We start from the raw sequence: 19,690 nt of genomic DNA on the forward strand, positions 1-19,690 counted from the left end.
CGGCAAGGATACTCTCTGGCTAAAAACAGAAGATAATATTTGCCTTGGTAACCTCCAAAATCAGGACTGTAGTAACTAGTCTTGTGGATTTTGGCTGAACCTCGATTCATTACAGCTGGCCGAATTCCAGGAGATCCGCGGGTCCGTTTTCGCGTGCCTCCCGAAAACAGATGGGTTGCCAAATAGACATTTCTGGTCTGCAGGCAAAAGATCCAGGAAGATCTGGTCCATTGGTGGGAATGGGGAACTTACGAAGCTCCCCTTTCCGTTCCTGAGATCCTTTCCTTTTTTCCTTTCAAGGAAGCATGGATTTGAAGAATGGGGTTAAGGAAGCACTCCGCCTGGGACCCTCTCCTATCTTCCTTTCAAGGGAGTCTGGGTTTCAGGAAAGGGGTTATGGAAGCACTCTTCCTGGGACCCTTTCCTATCTTCCTTTCAAAGGAGTTTGGGTTTGAAGAACAGAGTTAAGGAAGCATCCCTCTTGGGACTTTTTCCTTTCTTGCTTTCAAGGGAGTCTGGGTTTGAAAAACGGGGTTAAGGAAGCATCCTTCTTGGGAACCCTTTCTTTAGACAAAGCTTGTGTAAGACACGTCTCGGCATTCTTCTATTCTGATTGGCCCAACAGGCAGGGCTCACAGGGAAACCCCATGCGAGCAGCATGCGGCAGCCTCTCTGCGCTGTGTGGTGCTGAACAGAGGAAGAGGAGCCATGATTGGCTGCCACATAGTCCCACAACGGATGAAAAAACATGTAGGCTGAGCCCTTACCATTGTAGCAGGCCCGTAGCAAGGATTTTGATTTGGGGGGAGGGGGCTGGGATTTTGGTTCGGGGGGGGGGGCTGAGTCTGCGTGAGGGGGGGATCTACCCAAGCAAACCTTTAGTATTGTTATCCCAATACCCCCATGCATATGGGATATATTGAGCATGTAAGGCCTCGCGGACCACCCTGAGAATTTCGGGGGGGGGGGGGGCTGAAGCCCCTCAAGCCCTCCCCCCGGCTACATGCTTGCGTTATGGCCATCTGGCCAAGCCGGATTGGCTGAAGGGAACCAACCACTCCGAATCTGTGCACAAGCCTAGTAGTAACTGAGACAATGCCCTTCCCTTATTGTTAGAATGGAATGTTATAAAATTAGAGGAAATCCATATTGGATGCTATTCTGTATACGTGGAGAGAGGTGGATATTTCATGCACAGTAATCAGAAAAGGACATTCACATTTTCTTTTGGAACACATATCTATCTTTAGTGTGAGCTAAGTTGTTAACTGGCTCAAAATAAATTTAGCTGGAGATGGCTTCACTACAGCCTCCTGCACTCTTTCTCCAGCAGCAAATAGCCTGTAGCTTAGGGAACACCGAGTATGCTACATATCCTACATATATACTATTTGATGAGATATTTCAGTACACACATCACCACTTCATAGGTGTAAGAATTTAACAGCTTTCTATAATCTCCTTTGTTCTGATGGTGTTAACTATACCACATGGCTTACTGAAATCCGTTTCATTTCCCAGTCCTATATGGAGAATGAATACAGAAATCTCCTGCATATTAAGAAGGCTCTCTGACACTGAACTATTGCCTTAACATAATGGTTGAAATGGCAGTATGATGCATCTGCAAACATTTGTTTAGAAATTTTAACACATGAATAGAGAGGGGTACTGTTCCATTATCCGGGCGGAGGCCACTAGTGGGCGCTATAGGGAGATGGATAGTCAATTTTACAGGAGGGAGCTGAAGAAGGAAAACCATTTCCCCCATATTCTCTGGTTATTCCCCCTCCCCTCTTCCCATATCATAAATGAGGGTTGTTTCCATGATGGCAACATGGGTGGGATGAATAACAGGAAAACAGGGGGAAATTGTTTTCTTCCTTCAATCCCCCCCATCCCTGTAAAATGGACTATCCTCTCTCTACCGCCCCTTTGTGGCCTCCACCCGGATAGGTTGTGTTGGAGTATTTTGATACTAAAACAGCCAAGTAGCCCTTTGATGTGACTCCTGTTTCACACTGAACCTATCAATTCCCATATAACTTTGGAAGGCAAGCAAGGATGATGAGTCTTGTTAATATTTTAATGAAAGGCTAGTACAGTGATTCCCAAAGTGGGCGCTACCGCCCTCCGGTGGGCGCTGCAGCGATCCAGGGGGGCGGTGATGGCACCTATTAGGACACAGCGGCGGGGCCAAGGGAAGGGCATGGCTTCTTCCCAAGAGCCTGAGACAGGGCTGAGAATCTATACCCCACCTTTACTATATAATAATAATAATAATAATAATAATAATAATAATAATAATAATAATAATAATAATAGACTTAAAGATTCCAATGATTTTGGTCCCTGTTGTTCCAAGGATGTAGTCCTGGATCCAAACCCCAGCAGATACCAAGGACCCACAGTATTCATTTCCTCTTCATTTTAAACCAGGGAAGCAGCAATTTAGAACACTCTCTAGTTTTTGATGAAGTGCAGCTTCCATCATCGTTAGCAAATGCAGTCAATGCTCAGGGGAGCAACAAGACAATACCATGTAGAGCTCACAGTCTTTGGATTGAATTCATGCACTTTGAGACTACTTTTAACTACTGAGAGTTATATTTTAGAGAGAAGCTTAAAAACTTTGTACAACTACAACTCCCTCGATTCCATAGCATGGAGCCAGGGCATACAGTGGGGCCAAACGGCATTCATTCATTCACATGTGATGAAGACTTGCTAAGGTGGCCTGTCACTTCCTCTCTCTCACTGGAGGAGTCGGAGGAAACAGAGCGCGCGGATTCCCAGCTCCCGCCTCCTCTCACACGCCGTTGGCAGATGCCGACAGAGTTACGTCGCGGGAGACCAATCAGTGGCGCCATCCCCCGTCACGTGCGCTGCCGCCACTGCTCGCTCTCCTGCTTCGCCGCGCCTCCTTTTGCATCCCCTCGTTGGCAACAGGAGCCTGGCAAAAGGTAAACAGTTGGCGGGCTTGAATTTGGGGGTGGGTTTGAATGGTGAGGAAGCTGAAGGTTATTTTCTCTTAGGTATTATTATTATTGTTATTACAACACCAACTTCTTAGCGAGGACCTTCAAGCGCCAGCGTCCCAGTGAGGCGCTGTTCTGTTTCCCCCGTTTGGAATAAAACTACAACGCCTCTGCCATCTCCTGAGGTAAACCTGAAGAAAGTTGTTTTGAATACTTGACTACTATCCTGAGTTACTGCTTTGTGATTATATTTCTTTTACTTTTTGAACAAATTACAACAAACAACATTAAATTCCATTGAAAAAGAGGAGATTAGTCTTAACTGGGAGAATGGGAAAATACTATTTTGATGTACATTTTAATTTAGGACATGTGAGACGATTAGGCCCCTTTTTGGGCCCTTCCACAGAGCCCTATATCCCAGGATATCAAGGCAGAAAATCACACATTATCTGAGTATGGACTCAGATAACCCAGTTCAAAGCAGATATTGTGGGATTTTCTTCCTTGATACTCTGCGTTATAGGGCTGTGTGGAAGGACCCCAACACTGCCATATAAAATCCAGATTATCTGCTTTGAACTGGATTATATGGCAGTGTGGACTCAGATAATCCAGTTCAAAACACATATTGTGGATTATCTGCCTTGATATTCTGGGTTATATGGCTGTGTGTAAGGACCCTCAGGCCCTTCTACACTGCCACATAATCCAGATTTTCAAACCAGATAATCCACGTGATTTGCTTTGAACTGGATTATATAAATCTACACTGCCAGATAATCCAGTTCAAAGCAGATAATCTGGATTTTAAATGGCAGTGTAGGAGTCTCATATAATCCAGTTCAATGCAGATAATATGGAATATCTGCTTTGATAATTGGATTATATGATGGCGTAGAAGGGGCGTTAGGGCCCTTCCACACAGCCATATAACCCAGAATATCAAGACAGAATAACCCACAATATCTGCTTTGAACTGGGTTATCCACATTGCCATATATCCCAGCTTTTATCCAGCTGTGTTGAAGGGGCCTAATTATCAGGTTTGAGGAGGGCTGGATCTGCACTTCCATATATTGCAGTTTGAAGTGGCAGTGTAGATCCAGCTAAGGTTCTTTTATTTATACCTCGCTGTTTGTTCCAATTTGTAGCTTATAATGACTGAAAAGGGATTTTCCTGACCGAATGAAAATTTATTTTCATGCACATTTTAAAATATAGTTGTATTCTTTTTGCAAATCAATGCAGAAGAGCAGGGCCCCACCGCCATGGAAAGGAAGTGCCATAGACTGCATCTGGAATATGTTTTGACACCACATTCACTGCCCAGGCTCAAAGCTATGGAATTCTGAGAGTTGAAGTTTGGTGAAGCACCAGCACTCTTTGGCGGAGAGTGCCCGAGACCTTGTAAAACTGCAATTCCCATGATTCCAATAGCATCGAGCCATTGATGCCACCATATTGGGAAATAGATATACAGGCAGTCATCAAGTTATAAACAACATGGATTCTGTAGGTTTGTTCTTAAATTGAATTTATAAGTTGGAACAGGTTCATTTTTGCATGTAACTCCAGTTATAGATAGATGGCTGGCATAGGGAAGGGTTAACACTCCTGTGGTGTTTGTTTTGCTTCCTGTGGCCCTGTTCAGAAGATTCCAGCACACTTTCTGTCCCTGTGATCATTTAATTTTGAAATATTTGGCTTGTTGTGGAAATGAGGATTGCTGAGAATGCTTCAGTGGAGACCCCTTTTCCCCATAATGAGTGAATTTGCATTTCTTCCTGCAAGCCTTTGCAATCCCTATGTTCCTTTATATTTGTATCTATCTATCTATCTACATTAATTTTATATATGAATTTCCCTCTCATATATTTGCAAGTCTTTACAAATCCTATATACATATAGATATCTAAAGATTTCCATGTACAGTAGAGTCTCGCTTATCCAATGTAAACGGGCCGGCAGAACGTTGGATAAGCGAATATGTTGGATAATAAGGAGAGATTAAGGATAACCCTATTAAACATCAAATTAGATTATGATTTTACAAATTAAGCACCAAAACATCACGTTATACAACAAATTTGACAGAAAAAGTAGTTCAATACGCAGTAATGTTATGTTGTAATTACTGTATTTACGAATTTAGCACCAAAATATCACTATATATTGAAAACATTGACTACATTAATGCGTTGGATAATCCAGAACATTGGATAAGCGAGTGTTGGATAAGTGAGACTCTACTGTACCTGTATATCTGTATCTATGTGTATACATTATTTTATATATGAATTTTAGCCTCACATGTTTGCAAGTCTTCGCAAATCCTATAAAGATATAATTATCTATATATAGAGAGATATCTAGATAGATATATATGAATATAGATATGCAGGGCTTGCAAAGATTGCAGGGGAAATACCCACACACACATATAGAGATTTCTAGATAGATGTACACATAAATATATGGGGGTTGCAAATATTGCTGGAGGGAAATGCACGTATATATAAAAAGGATTTGCAAACGTTTCGGGGGAAATGCATATGTGAAATTAGTATATATAATTATAGATCTATATCTAGCTCTACATTGTTTATATAGGCATTGAATGTTTGCCTGTTATTGTGGGGATTAGATATGCACTTATCCCTCCATATCAGAGGTTCTGTATCCACAATTCAATACACCCATAGCTTGATAATATTCCAAAAAAGAAAAAAAAATCCACAAAATTATTAATATGCCACATTTTCAGTACTACTTTTCAATTCTATTTCAGGTTGAGAAAAATCTGATTCAGTACAGCTAGTTGAACATTTTGGTTCACTAAAGCAGTGGTTCCTAACCTTTGGTCCTCCAGTTGTTTTGGACTTCAACTCCCAGAAGTCCCAGCCAGCTTCCCAGCTGTTAGGAATAGTGGAAGCTGAAGTCCAAAACACCTGGAGGACCAAAGGTTGGGATCCACCACAATAAAGAATTGATTCCGGTGCAACAGTTCAGACAACCATAGATTGGTGTATATTTTCCATGCAAATCTTTTAATTTTGGTTAATATAGATACAGAATCTATTTTAAGCCCCCATGGATACCTAAACTCCATTGATGATCAGGGTCCATGTGGCATATTAATAATTTTGTGGATTTTTTTTTCTTTTTTGGAATATTATCAAGCTATGGATGGTTGAATTGTGGATACAGAACCTCTGATATGGAGGGCTAAGTGCATATCTAATCCCCACAATTCTGGCTAATTTCCAGACAGAAGGTACTGTGCAGGCATTCTGTCCTTTTCTCTTGGATGTTGTAAGGAAAAGCATGCAAGAAGTAGTGGAAGAATAAAGGAGGATTACGAGTGAATAACATGAATGCACTTAAAGGCCTCATAAAAGTAGGTGAATGAGGCAAGGCAATGATGTTGTAAAAGCCTTGTCTACAATTGCTCACTTACTTTTATTGTAGTTTTCAAAGAAATAAGTGTGCTTGTCTCTCACAGCATAAAAAAGAACTAAGGGAGGAAAAATGTGGTTCTCCAAATGAAATAGTTTTCTGTTTGTAATTTTTTCTGGGTGGGTTTGCCACAAAAATTGGTTTAAAGAGGCTGAGAGAGAATTGGTGCCCAGTGTCTATTGCCTTGCAGCACCAATGATGCATCTACACCAGGGGTCCCCAAACTAAGGCCCGGGGGCCAGATGCGGCCCTCCAAGGTCATTTACCTGGCCCTCGCCCTCAGTTTTATAATATAATATTTTTATATCAGTTTTAATAATATAATATATTGTATATACATATAGTATTGATACTAATATTATGTTACACAATAATTAATTATATGTTATATATTACATATAATATTACAGTATAGTGGTATACTTCAATATAGTAATATATAATGCTAATATTGTGCTATGCTAATAATGTAATATATTGTATGTACATACAGCTGCTCTGAGTCCCCTTCGAGATGAGAAGGGTGGGATATAAATGTAGTAAATAAATGCAGTAAATAAATAATTAATTTTAGACTTAGGCTCAGCCAAAGTTTGAAATAACTTGAAGGCACACAACAACAACAATCCTAATTAACTTGACTATCTCATTGGCCAGAAGCAGGCCCACATTTTTCATTGAAATCCTGATAGGTTTATGTTGGTTAAAATTGTTTTCATTTTAAAATATTGTATTGTTCTTTCATTGTTGTTGTTGCTGTTTTGCACTACAAAAAATAAGACATGTGCAGTGTGCATAGGAATTTTTTTTTTTTTTCCAAATGATAATTCGGCCCCTCAACAGTCTGAAGGATTGTGGACCGGCCCTCTGCTTCAAAAGTTTGAGGACCCCTGATCTACACTGTAGAATTAATTCTGTTTGACTCCACTTTTAATTACCATGACTTAGTGTTATGGAATCCTTAGATTTCCAGTTTGGTGAAGCACCAACACTTTGGCAGAAAAAGCTGAAGATTTTGTAAAACTACAACTCCCATGATTTCCTAGCTTTGCATCAAGGCAGTCGAAGTGGTGTCAAAGTGCATTAATTTTACAGTGTAGAAGCACCCTAAGACATGGGTAGGCAAAAATGGCTTATGGGATATAGACAGTCCTGTGCTATAGATAACAGATGCAGCTGCTATTGCAGTGCCAATAGCAAATTTAGTAGTCACTCCCAAATTTCAGTACCAACTGCAGAGGCAAAATCAGGTTTGGAAGCATGGCCTTCTATCCCCAGGAAGTTGCCTACCCATGTTTTAGGATCCCAGGTGTCTGAATTTACCTTCCCAGTAAAATTTCACTTAAATCACCGATTGTAATATTATGTACAGTTAACGTAGGCTGGATTTACATTGCCATAGAATCCAGATTATCTCCTTTGAACTAGATTATCTAAGTCTACACTGCCATATAATCCTGTTCAAAGCAGATGATCTGGATTAAGAAACTGGATTATATGGCAGTGTAGATGGGGCCTTTGTTACTGAATTCACTAGCATTTATTTTTAAGGTAACAGTAATCTTGTAATATGGAAGGCCTTCCATCAATTTACCTCTTTATCAAATGGAAAATAAAGCATAGTGATTTTTAAGATTATGACAGCTGCTCTTGTCTTCTTGGCTTCCCTGCTTCAACTTTAATGAAATGTCAGACATCTATTTTTCAGAGCCACTGTGGTGTGGTTCTCCATTCAGCCATGGAAATCCATTGAGTGACCTTGGGCAAGTCATGCTTTCTCAGCCTTAGACACCATATACACTGACCATTTAGGGCTCTTCCACACAGCCATATAACCCAGAATATCAGGTCAGTTAATCCACAGTGTCTGCTTGGAACTGGATGATCTGAGTCCACACTGCAATATAATCCAGTTCAATGTGGATTTTATACAGCTGTGTGGAAGGGGCTTTAATGCAGCGTCAAACTGGTATTGAAGAAAGTGGTTTTGCTGTGTAGATGATTACATTAAAATCCTGGAACCAGTTTGAGGCCTGGATAGTGATTATACAAACCTTAGAGCGCTGATGCTCATTGAGGGTTTTCTTTGGTGTACTTTCATAGGAATTTGCTGCCTGGCTGTCACAATTTGAAACTAGCTGTGAACTGCGTTAAATTGTGAGTGTAAGCAGCACCTCATCACACTTTAGCATTTCTCCACTTTAAATCTGGTTTCTGCCTCCTACAGAATTTTGGGGTTTGCTGTTTGGTGAAGTCCGGGACGTGTCTGGCTGAGCTGTTTAATGGCCCTATAGTGGATTTAAAGTGGATTTAAAAATGGATCCAAACTCTAGTGTGATAAAGTGGTAGATAGGACCTTTGAAGGCAATTACAAGCTTCTTCTGAATAAATCCTGTGAAGAAAATTCTAGGACAAGGTTAGCATAAGTTTGAGTTGACTTGCAAGAACAAAATGACTATAACTACTTTATATGTTACTTCTTTTAAGATATATGAAATATTTCTTAGAACGAATGTAGTTATGTATGTGATGGATCCTTCTATCTTACATTTGTTATAGTTCTCTTGTGAATATCTGGCTGCATGTTTTTAAATGATAATCTTACATATCACTTGTCATTAACCTTGTTTAGTTTAATTGAATATTATGTGCCACTTAAAGAGAGATAATGAATGAATGAATGAATGAATGAATAGTATTGGGCTTCAGGAAGCGCGTATATCTTTGATTTTTACTTAAGAAAAAAAACATGTCATAGCATGAGTGATAATTTTTTGCTAGTGTTTACTCACTGGAAGTCTTAAAATAACTTCACTTTCTTTTTCCAGATTTAACCTCCTTGCATCCTGGAAGTTTTAAAGTGAAATCACCTAGATACAAATTAAAATGCCTGTTTTCAAACACCCGGAGTATCCTGAAGAGACCTTGGTTCAGTTGGAAAGCTTGGTACCTTGTCGAGAATCTCAAGTGTCTACCTTGCTCTCAATCTTTGGAGAGGTAGCCCTTCCTTGTTTATTTATTTATTATTTATTTACAGCATTTATATTCCGCCCTTCTCACCCCGAAGGGGACTCAGGGCGGATCACATGACACATATAGGCAAACATTCAATGCCTTTTAACATAGAACAAAGACAAACATAGGCTCCGAGTGGCCTCGAACTCATGACCTCCTGGTCAGAGTGATTCATTGCAGTTAATTGCAGCTGGCTTGCTCTCCCGCCTGCGTCACAGCCCGGGCTTTCTTTCCTCTGATTATACTGGCCAACACACGTTTTGGTGCCTCAAACGTTAGACCTGTTTCTGGATATATTCGACCCAAAAATTCCAAAATGGCACCAATTACCCCATCAACTCTAGTTTTTGATAGACAGAACATATGCCACATACCTAGCTTTCACTTTTTACCCATAGAAAAAAATGAAAATGATATCTTAGGGCCCTTCCACACAGTTGAATAAAATCCCACGATATCTGCTTTGAACTGGGATATATGGCAGTGTGGACTCAGATAATCCAGTTCAAAGCAGATATTGTGGGATTTTCTGCCTTGATATTCTGGGTTATATGGCCCTAAGAAACTAGAACTAATGCAGTCTGTCCAATGCAATTATCTGAATCAGCACCCCAAATAACCCCAGGAACAGGCCTAAAAACAAAGATACCTAGGAAAAAATGTTTGTCTATGTTATCTTTTAATGTGTTTGGCTTTTAGTATATCTAACCATAAAATCACACCATGGTCAATATTTCCCTAAATTTACTGAATTCAGCTTCCTTAAAGCCTAGAATATGTGTCTGACTATGCTTGACTTCCCCTTTCCCCCGTGTAACCAATTCCAGGAGAACTTGGTCACTCCCACCACTCCGACCCCATTAACTAGGTCATCACTTTTGGATTATGATTGGGTCTAAAATAGCTGAAACCCTTATTGCCTCTTCCACCTTCTGGCCAGTGAAAATTGTCTGTAAGGCAAGTTAGGAATTTTTGGACCTGAGATTGTTGGCAGAGTTTTACAACATTTCTCCTTTCTGAATGTGTGGGCATCTGTTCTTGGAAGGCATATGACTTCTGCAGTTTGTCTTGGAGGTCTTTACTAGATCCATCACAGTGGCATCCCTCTTGTTTCTTTCCTCCTATTTTTTACCCAGATGTCTTCAACCTGGCTTCCAGAATTTAGGTTATGTTTAGAAACTTTTGCAGTATATAGGACTTCATGAGAAAAGTCTCTGGCAGCTAGACAGTGGCTTGCTGAAGTCTACTCCATTGATTTATGACACAGAGCAAATTTGAAATGGTAAATTCTTGACTTACGGCTCATTCTACATGCAAAAGACCTACTTAACACACAAATATTCCATAGTCTACATTAATCATTGGAATAATGTTGCATAATTAAGCAGATGTTGTGAAGGGACTACTGTGCTGTTCCCTTCACCTGTCGTATGTAAGGAGACACTGCTATAGTGTGATTGATATAGACTGTGGCGTAGTCAGATGAGTTACCTTTATTGGCATGCTTATGTAATTAAGCACAGCATCCGTTCAAGCCCTTAAGGAGAAAAACATGTCATCTGCTTCACAGTACAAAAATTTATGCCAGCAGCTTGCTGCTGCATTTAATTTTGCCAGGTAGACTTTTGAAGTTTAGTGCACTGATATATTTAAAATAAGTGCTAGAAGTACAGATTGTTTTAAATGAAAGCCTTTTTTAAAAAAAAGAAGATTGGTTTTGTTTCTCCAAGTAAGATTTTTTGTCTCTGAAGAATTAGTTGCTAACATTCACATTCAGGAATCATTGCAGGATTTATTGGTTTACTTTGCATGTTTCATTTCAAGTTACTAAGCAGACAGAATTGGATTTTGTTATGAGCAAGATGGCATTATTTCTGGAAACATGGCCTGATTTGTGTTTTAAAAAATCAGGCAATAGAATATATATATATGTGTGTAACTAGAATGTTATTGCAAGAGCATGTTGAATAGGTAACATTTTGTCTTTGGCATAATATTGCCATATTTTCCATTTTTGTCCCCCCCATCCCCAATTGCATTAAAAATGGGATGACGCCTTGCTTACTTGTTTCTTAGCTTTATAAGTTAAAATGGCTGTTTCAGTTTGTGAAAATATAAAAAATAAGTTGTTTAAAAGTAGCTAAAGATTCATATCACTGAATGCATCTTGCAGGAAATATCTTGTTGAAGTAGAGTTTGTGTTAAAGTGGCAATATGTAACCTGCTTAGAAGTGTGTTCTTCCAACAGCTGTTGCTTATATTGTTGTTGGAGTTATAAATATGATGCAATAGAGCAGGGGTTCTCAAGCTTTTCAGCCACAGAGCCCTTTTTGAAGCAAAAGGTTCTCATGGAGCCCCAAGAAATGTTTATGTATTATATTATATAATATATTATATATAATGTGTGTATAGCAGGCATGGGCCGGGTAGGTGACAGATGGATGGAGAGTGCTTGTGTGAACTAATTCACACAGTGCCAAAAAAAGGAAAGAACAAACAATATTTAAAGTGAAAAACAATTTTAACCAACATAAACTTAACGGTATTGCGGTGGAAGACCCCAGGGGCCATCCAGTCCAAGCCCCTTCTGCCATGCAGGAAAAACACAATCAAAACACCTCCAACAGATGGTCATCCACCTGTAGTAGTAGTAATAATAATAATAATAGCAGAAATCCCAGAGGCCATCCAATCCAACCCCCTTCTGCCATGCAGGAAAAACACAATCAATACACCCCCTGAGCGGTTGGAGGGACATGGGGTTTTGGACGCAAACAAAGGGGTGGGGGTCTTCAGTGTAGTGTCTCAATCTATTGATACCATATCCCTGCAACATATAGTTAGAAATTAGCCTGTTATCTACTTTTTTAAAGCCAATCTAACTTTAAAAGCTTTTTTTAAAAAATTATAAACTGCCAAGATGATGTCCCAGTAAAGCCATTGGAATACTTTGTCTGAAAAGCCTGCTGTCATGGAGCCTTAAGTTCTGTTTTTCAAACAGTCTGCTGTGGCCAGTCCTTGGTGACAGTGCTGGCATCACACCATTTGTGCCTTTGAATCCTGTTACCTTGCATTAGTTATGTTATAAAATCAAAGGGTATATAAGCTAATGCATTTTTACATATGGTACTTTCAGTTTTTAGCTTCTTATCTAGCAAAAAGGTTGATGAGTTACATTTCTGTAAATTGATTAACTAGACTGTCCTCTTTTTAAAAAAAAACTTGTGTGTGTGTTATTCTTTTTATCTAGCGCCATCATTTTAGTTTTCCATCCCTTTTCATCTATGGACATACATCTAGTGGAAAGACTTACGTGATGCAGACTCTCCTGAAAACTTTGAAGGTAAGAATAATAATGCGTTAATAGGATATATCAGAATAACCTTTTTTTTAAAAAAACAAAAACCTTTGCATGCTAACAAATTGCTGTGAGGATCTGCTTTTTAGATTTGTTTTCAAAAAATCCTGATGAGTGCTGCTGATTAATCTGATTTGAAGTTCTCTTTGTCCTTATGAAAGGGCTTGCTGTAAATGCAGCAAAATAGTGTTTTTTTCTGTGTCTTTCCTGTTCTTGAAAGTTTGTGGTGACATGTATCAGCACTACAATTCAAGTAAGACAGCCTCAGTAGGTCACTGATTTTAGCTGATTTCTTGAATGTTGTCAGGAAATTTTTAGTGGGTTGCTTTGTTGCTCTCATGCAAATATTGCAAATCAGCTGAGAAGCTCAACACATCACAGTATCCTGCTATGCTAAAGCCCAGACACTGGTCACATGTGATACTTTTCATTGTACATTTTTAAATTCACATTTATTTCAGTGCTATTTTCTATTTACTTTCCTGAACTATGTGTAGCATATATTGAAAAAAAACATTACTTCACCCATATCAGTTAAAGAAAAGGTTGACTTCATATATGAAACCAAATAATTTTGTTGTTGTTAATATCTGCTGTGATGCCAGCTTTGAGTTAAGGCAATCCCATAAATAAGAGACTATTAGGGTAACCCTGACATCAACTGCTCTGCTCAGATCTTGCAGATTTCGGGATGTATCTTCCTTGATTGAGCCCCATCTACATGGTCCACATATCCCAAAGTGGCTGAGAAGTCACTCTATGGCATTTACATGGCACATGCGGTCATAGTGGAAGTCATAGTGGAGCTCCATGCTTTGGGGTCTATGTGTGTGAACAGTTCAGAACCGGCCCCATTGTTCACACACTCTGTGTCACAGGGAAAACGGAATGGCACTTAGCTAGTCGTATTTCGTTGCAGTGATCATGGAGGGCCAGAGAGCTCTTGGCCATTGCTTTGGGCCTTTGTTGATGCTAACAAAGATGCCTGCATGGCTTGGAGAGTGGAAGGGATGCCTCCTTCCCTCCCTTACCTCTCGGAGTCATGTGAGCACTTCTACCTAACATCCAACAAAGGTGTTAAGCAACAGTTAGGACTTCTCTGAAGCACAATGGCTGCTAATATATCAGTAAAAATGACAAATGTAAGGTTGACTGTCTGGCAGGGCTAAACAGGGTTCGATCTGACTGCACAGTAAGGACTCTGCTTCCGCTGTTGAAGAAGGGCAGAAGCAGAGTGGTAAACATCATGGCAGAATCCACCTGTAATGTGCTCTTCCTTTTTCCTGTTTCCTTCTACCTTACCAAACATTCTTGTCTTTTCTAGTGAGTCATATTTTCTCATGATATTGGTAAAGTATGCCAATCCAGACTTGATTTGCTCTGGTACCCCTTTGTTTGTTATTTACTAGTGGAATAAATGCATTTAGCTTGTAGTTCCAATTAGATAGGTTATCACTTCTGCCAGCTAGCTATAACCAGACAGTGAATTTCCTTTCAGCCTAGCATAACAGTGGGTGTATAGACGTATTGTTTTGCAAATGGCCTGATTGCAGGAAGGCTCATATTATTAATATAAGAAATGTGAATGTATTTTCAACTCTGTTGGTGCTGTTCTGAGCAAATTTGTTAAATGGCATGAGTGGAAATAAGCTTGAATTAATTTTCTTCTTTTCCCCTCTCCTTTTTTAAGCTACCTCATGTGTTTGTGAATTGTATTGAATGTTTTACATCAAGACTGCTTCTAGAAGAAATTTTGCAACAGTTGCAACATCTTTCCACCAAGGAAGAAGATCCTCCTCTAGTATCCTGTGACACATTCAATGATTTCATACGTTTATTTAAGCAGACAACTATGATACCTGATCTGCAGAATCAAACTATATATGTTGTAAGTATGCTGGCTCTTGGGTGAGCTGGTAACTGCTATAGCTATGTAGTGCTTATACTGTATTATTTTTTCTATGGTTTTAAATCTATCAGTTTCTTGAGGTGAATATTTTATTTTAATATTGTTTTCATTATAAGAAGTGATATGTTTAAGAGAAAACACTGGAAATGAGAGCTTAGTAATTATCACCTGTGACCCCATGAAAATGCAGGAAAATCTTGTTAACAGTGAAAAATTAATCATGCAGAACTGCTGAGACAAAATAATGTGCTGACTTAAGTCATTACATAAATTAATGCAAGTCTGAGTGCTAATGCTGAAGTACTCCTCAGTTTTCTGTTTTGCATTCTGAAGTGTTGTGGATTTTGTTTTCTGCATGTTCATGTTTGCATCATTTTATATAGCTTGGTGGGTCACCTTGTGTAAGACGCTGTAGTGAATGTAAGTTATAATTGACTTATGTAATGTGAAACAGCCTGTAATGTATGCTGTGTATTGACTAGTTCACTTACTCTGTATACTTGGTTGTGCTAACCAACAACCAACACCCAAGTCTTCTGGTTCACTCAGGGAGCCTAAAATGTTCAGGAATGAAATAGATCTTCAGAATTATTATTTAATGTTATATGTTTCTTTCAATGATACTGAAGGGCAGATAAGAAAACGATCACTTTTTTTGTTAATCTTATTTGTTTGCAGGCATATGATCCATCCAGAATTCATTATTTTAAAATGTATTGATTTCAATGGAAAGGAACTCTTTTCTCTTGTTGAAATCAACCAAAAATATTTATCAGGCTTAGAAAAGCATCCACAGTTGTTCCTATATATTCCATGTCCAAGTCGAGAATTTTCTTAGCAACTTCAAAGTTCTGCTAATTATGATTTCCTTAAGAATTTATGAGTAACACTGGCAGTGCAACTACTAAACATGTTGCCCATTCCTGTTCTGTTGGTCAAATTCAAAGTTCATAAGAAGATGCTCATGTGTGGCACAGGAGGAGAATCTTTACATCTAACTGGTGGTTTTCAAGTAATCTGTTTTTTCTACATTGTCTTGTTTTTTCACATGCCTATAATGTCAGTTTGACTAGAGGCGAATGAGAATAATGGATATATCAGTGCATTTATTTTAAACAGTAGGAGGGGGAACAGCATAACAAATGAGATGATAGCTAGCAGATTGTCTAATTGTTATTGAAGTAGATTTTAGTGTAGCTCAATATAAATGGAGCACCTTGGGATAGATAATGTGAATGAAGAAGTCTAGGTAAGTTAGAGGACAGCTTGTATTTTACATCAAATATTCTACACTGTACAGTCTAGAGACAACATTTAATTGTTCTAAAGGCTGAATTAAGTAGTATGTTGGGATAAGTAAAAAAAAAACAATTGAGCAACATAATTTTACATAGTCTTTGAAAAGCATATGGAGGATGGAGGAAACATAGCTTAAAGTTCATTGTAATACTTCATGTAGAAAACATTTAATGTGAGAATTTTAGTTAATAGATCCTCAGTGAGATTTGATTGAATTCCTTTCAAGAAAAAGACAATGAAAATCTGAAGATTATTTTGAGCAACTTGTAATTTTAGGAGGTACAGTCTTACAGTGCCTCTGGCTCTTCTTGGATAGTCTCAGAAACTAGTGTTCAGAGATATGTATTCCACCATATGCCTTTGCCGTTTCTGGATACTGGACTGGGGCTCCATTTTATCTGATGTGCTAGTTTCTAAAGCTCCTAGAAGAAGTTGTCTAGGAATTCTGTAGAAATATTTGCCTGGATGTTATACTGTAATGGATGACGGAAAACAAAATGAAATGTAGTCCTGATAAGACAGAAGTTTTGGGGGTTATGAAGTTAAGCTGGCTGACCTGGATGGAAGTGTAAATTTGGTTTTGTTTGGCACTGTGTTCCCTTCAGGTATACACGTTACAACTACCTCTGGATCCTTCCACCTCAGGCTTGTACGCCTGTTATGTTTGTGTTTAAAATAGCAAGATGTGCTTTTGGTTACCCAGAATGGATTGCAGTAATGTACTTTGTGTGGGACTACTTTTAAAGACTATTTGAGATGTTTGTTTGGTGAAAAATGAGCCACCTGGACAGTCAAAGCATATTAGCCATCATTTTTGTACCAGTTGTACTGACTAATATGTTTCCAGGTCCAGAGTATTGCTGTTAACTAAAGATGACAACCTGTAGTTTTCCAGATGTTGTTGGGCTACAATTGCTGAGGGTAAGATGCCAACTGAGAGCAAAATATAGTTTATTTAAGTAAGAACTCAAAAACAGCTCAGTAAATTGTCAGAGACTTAAAACACTTAATCTTCAGTGTTATTAAGCAGTCAAAACAGAAAAAACGCCAAAAACATGAACTGGCATATAATCTGTCTTAACCAGAGATATAATCTGGATTTAACTTAAAGTACTTGAATTCAGCCCAAAAGCACAAAACGGGCTTAAAATGGCAAAACAAACAAAGGTAAATAGCTACGAAGCCCCAAAAACTTCCCCAAAACCCAAAAGCACAGTAGCGATTCCAAATTTAAGTAAGAACCCAAACCGGGCTAAAAGCTCTTTGCCGTAAGTGGCACAAACAAGCAAAACTGGAAGACGCTGAGGAATTAGCGGCAAGCCGCTGCAGTGTTGAAAGCCAGGCCAGGAGTTAAAGGAGCGTAGCATAACGAAGTCAAGCCGGTCTGAAGTCGGGATAAGGAAACAGCGTCAAGGTCGAGAACGAAGCCAGCAGTCAGCAACAGAAGACAGCCATGGAGATGAGAACGATGCCAAGCCGAGTTTGGGAGCGGAGTGATAAGCCAAGTCAAGTTCCAGTCCAAGGTCCAAATGGTGAAGTCGTCACAAGAAGGTCCACGTCATGGGATGGCACAAAAAGCCAAGACAACGAAGGCGAACAGCAGCTAATGCAAAATAGTAATAACAGTGCAGTCCAGGAAAACCCACACAATTCCAGCCCTCCGTTGTAGAATAACCCGGATCAAACTTACATCGGTTGCAAAGTCCCAAGCCAGTCTTCAGAATCATGTACAGGAAACGCAATGGCGCCCAGCAACACCTTGCCACACGCAAAGAATAGTGGCCAAAAATCCCCAATTTATTTAGGTTTCCTTGGGCATCCAAACTTCCAACGCCCTAGGGTCAGGTGTCCCAAGTTCCTCATCAGAATCTGAGCTCCAAACAGCCAACGCCCTAGGATCAGGCGTCCCAAACTCCTCATCAGAATCAAGATCACCCTGCCCACACCCAACTCTGCCCACACCTGTGGAACTACCCTCATTCCTCCAAGCAGACCATGTGGGATCTGCTTCTGAAGATACCCAAGCCTCTCCAGCATCCACAGCATCCATGGACCCAGATTCCTCCCCAAGATCCTCCGGAGCCCATGCCCAATCTATGCCAACTTCCTCCATCACCACCGGTTCCTCAGCATCCATTTCCAGCTCAAGATCCCCTCCCAAGTCCCCATATGAATCCTCCTCGAAGGACTCCTCATCAATGTCCCTGATTCTCTTCCTGTGTAAATCTTCCAGCGAGCCCTCCTCGCGAGGATTCTTCCTTCCTCTCCTGATCCCACCATTATCACTCACAGCCTCAGAAGACCCATTCACAACAACAATTTGCTATTATCTATTGCTGTTAACTAAGGATGATAATCTGTAATTTTCCAGATGTTGTTGGGCTACAATTTGCTATTATCTATAGGCAGCATAGCCACAGGGGAAGGGATGATATAAACAAAATGTTGGTAGGCTGTGTTGCCAATCCTTGATATTAAATTTTTTAAGCCCTGAGTGACTTAAGATCTGTTTTGGAGCCTTGTTTGTATGCAAGCTATATTAGATTGTGAATATAACAGGCAGAATCTCTTTGATTATGATTCCATTGTTATGGAATGTGTAGTTGACTGGGGCTTAATCCCTTCAGTTTTTAAGAACAACTTAAATATGCCCTTTCAATGTAGCTTTTCTTAATTTTGGGCAATTTTCCTCTTAGTAATTATGTGTGTGTGTGTGTGCGCACACGCCTTCATGTTACCTTTTGAATTCTGGAGCCCCTGTTAATTTGATGAGGTTTCTTTTTAGAGAAAGAGTACTCAGGTTTTGCCAGTTCCTTCCTCTGATAATATAGTCTGTAACACCTGTGTTTGTTGGTGGTCTCCTATCCAAGTTCTAACCAGGTTGATACTGCTTAGCTTCCAAGATAAGAAAGGATCTGCTGCCTTCAGAGTATTTGGACCCTGCTTTCTTAATTAAATTAATGTACCTAGGTATATCTCATGTCATTACTCAATGCCTGGCTTTAGATCATTTTTTAAAGTGGCATATAAGCATTCTTAATAAATACAGTAAATAAATGACTGCTTTTAAACATAACACATAATATTCTGTTACATATTATATCCATAAACATATTACATGTATCACAGCAGTCTTATTGATGGTAGCTTGGTAATGTTCGCATGGAAGATTAGTGCCTCCTTGTGGAAGCTATACACATGGCTACAATGATTTGTCCAGTTGCAGCAGTTTGCCCAATGGCCTTGTAACCTTGAGTATGTTCCCACACTCCTGAGGAATGTGATTCCACCCCATAATTGTGAATATGGCTAGATTCCAAGGGTGGATAACCAGTGTGGTATAGTCCCCATATTATTATGCTATTGTATATAATGGGGCTTGAGCATCTATGAATTTTGATATTGATGAGGTGGGGGTTATAAACCAAGCCCCGGCAGATATCAGGGGCCTCTCTTACTCACAGCGAATACATTGTGTTATTGCTTCAAGTAGGTTCTTTATTGAAAAACTTTATTGTAAAAAGATGGAGTCTTGCTGTCCTGAAATGTCTCCCACATGTCTAGTACCTGTAATGAGTGCTAATGTGAAAAACCAAAAGAAATGCCTATGTAAAGAGTTTTTCTTTTATGCTTTTGAACAATTTGTCAAATAGTTTTAAAAGAGATTATGAC

At 39.4% G+C, this 19,690-nt stretch overlaps 1 protein-coding gene across 12 annotated transcripts in view; it reads left to right on the forward strand.

Moving 5' to 3' along the window:
• The window catches only part of orc5 (origin recognition complex subunit 5), a 178,067-nt gene that overhangs the window by 75,224 nt on the left and 83,153 nt on the right, over window positions 1-19,690 (forward strand). For 9 of the 12 annotated variants that reach the window (XR_010006976.1, XR_010006977.1, XM_062983509.1 and 6 more), the window contains exons 1-4: window positions 2,815-2,963; window positions 9,266-9,434; window positions 12,703-12,795; window positions 14,501-14,698. Coding sequence is in view for 10 of the 12 variants with exons in the window: in XM_062983509.1 (XP_062839579.1) it covers window positions 9,324-9,434; window positions 12,703-12,795; window positions 14,501-14,698 (402 nt within the window). In the remaining 2 variants the exon portion in view is untranslated. Of the gene's footprint in view, window positions 1-2,814; window positions 2,964-2,997; window positions 3,164-8,664; window positions 8,854-9,265; window positions 9,435-12,702; window positions 12,796-14,500; window positions 14,699-19,690 lie in introns of those variants that run through there. The other 3 variants (XM_016993991.2, XM_016993989.2, XM_062983508.1) reach the window with 3 other exon arrangements.

Source organism: Anolis carolinensis, chromosome 5 (assembly GCF_035594765.1).
Source record: "Anolis carolinensis isolate JA03-04 chromosome 5, rAnoCar3.1.pri, whole genome shotgun sequence".
Taxonomy (NCBI): domain Eukaryota; kingdom Metazoa; phylum Chordata; class Lepidosauria; order Squamata; family Dactyloidae; genus Anolis; species Anolis carolinensis.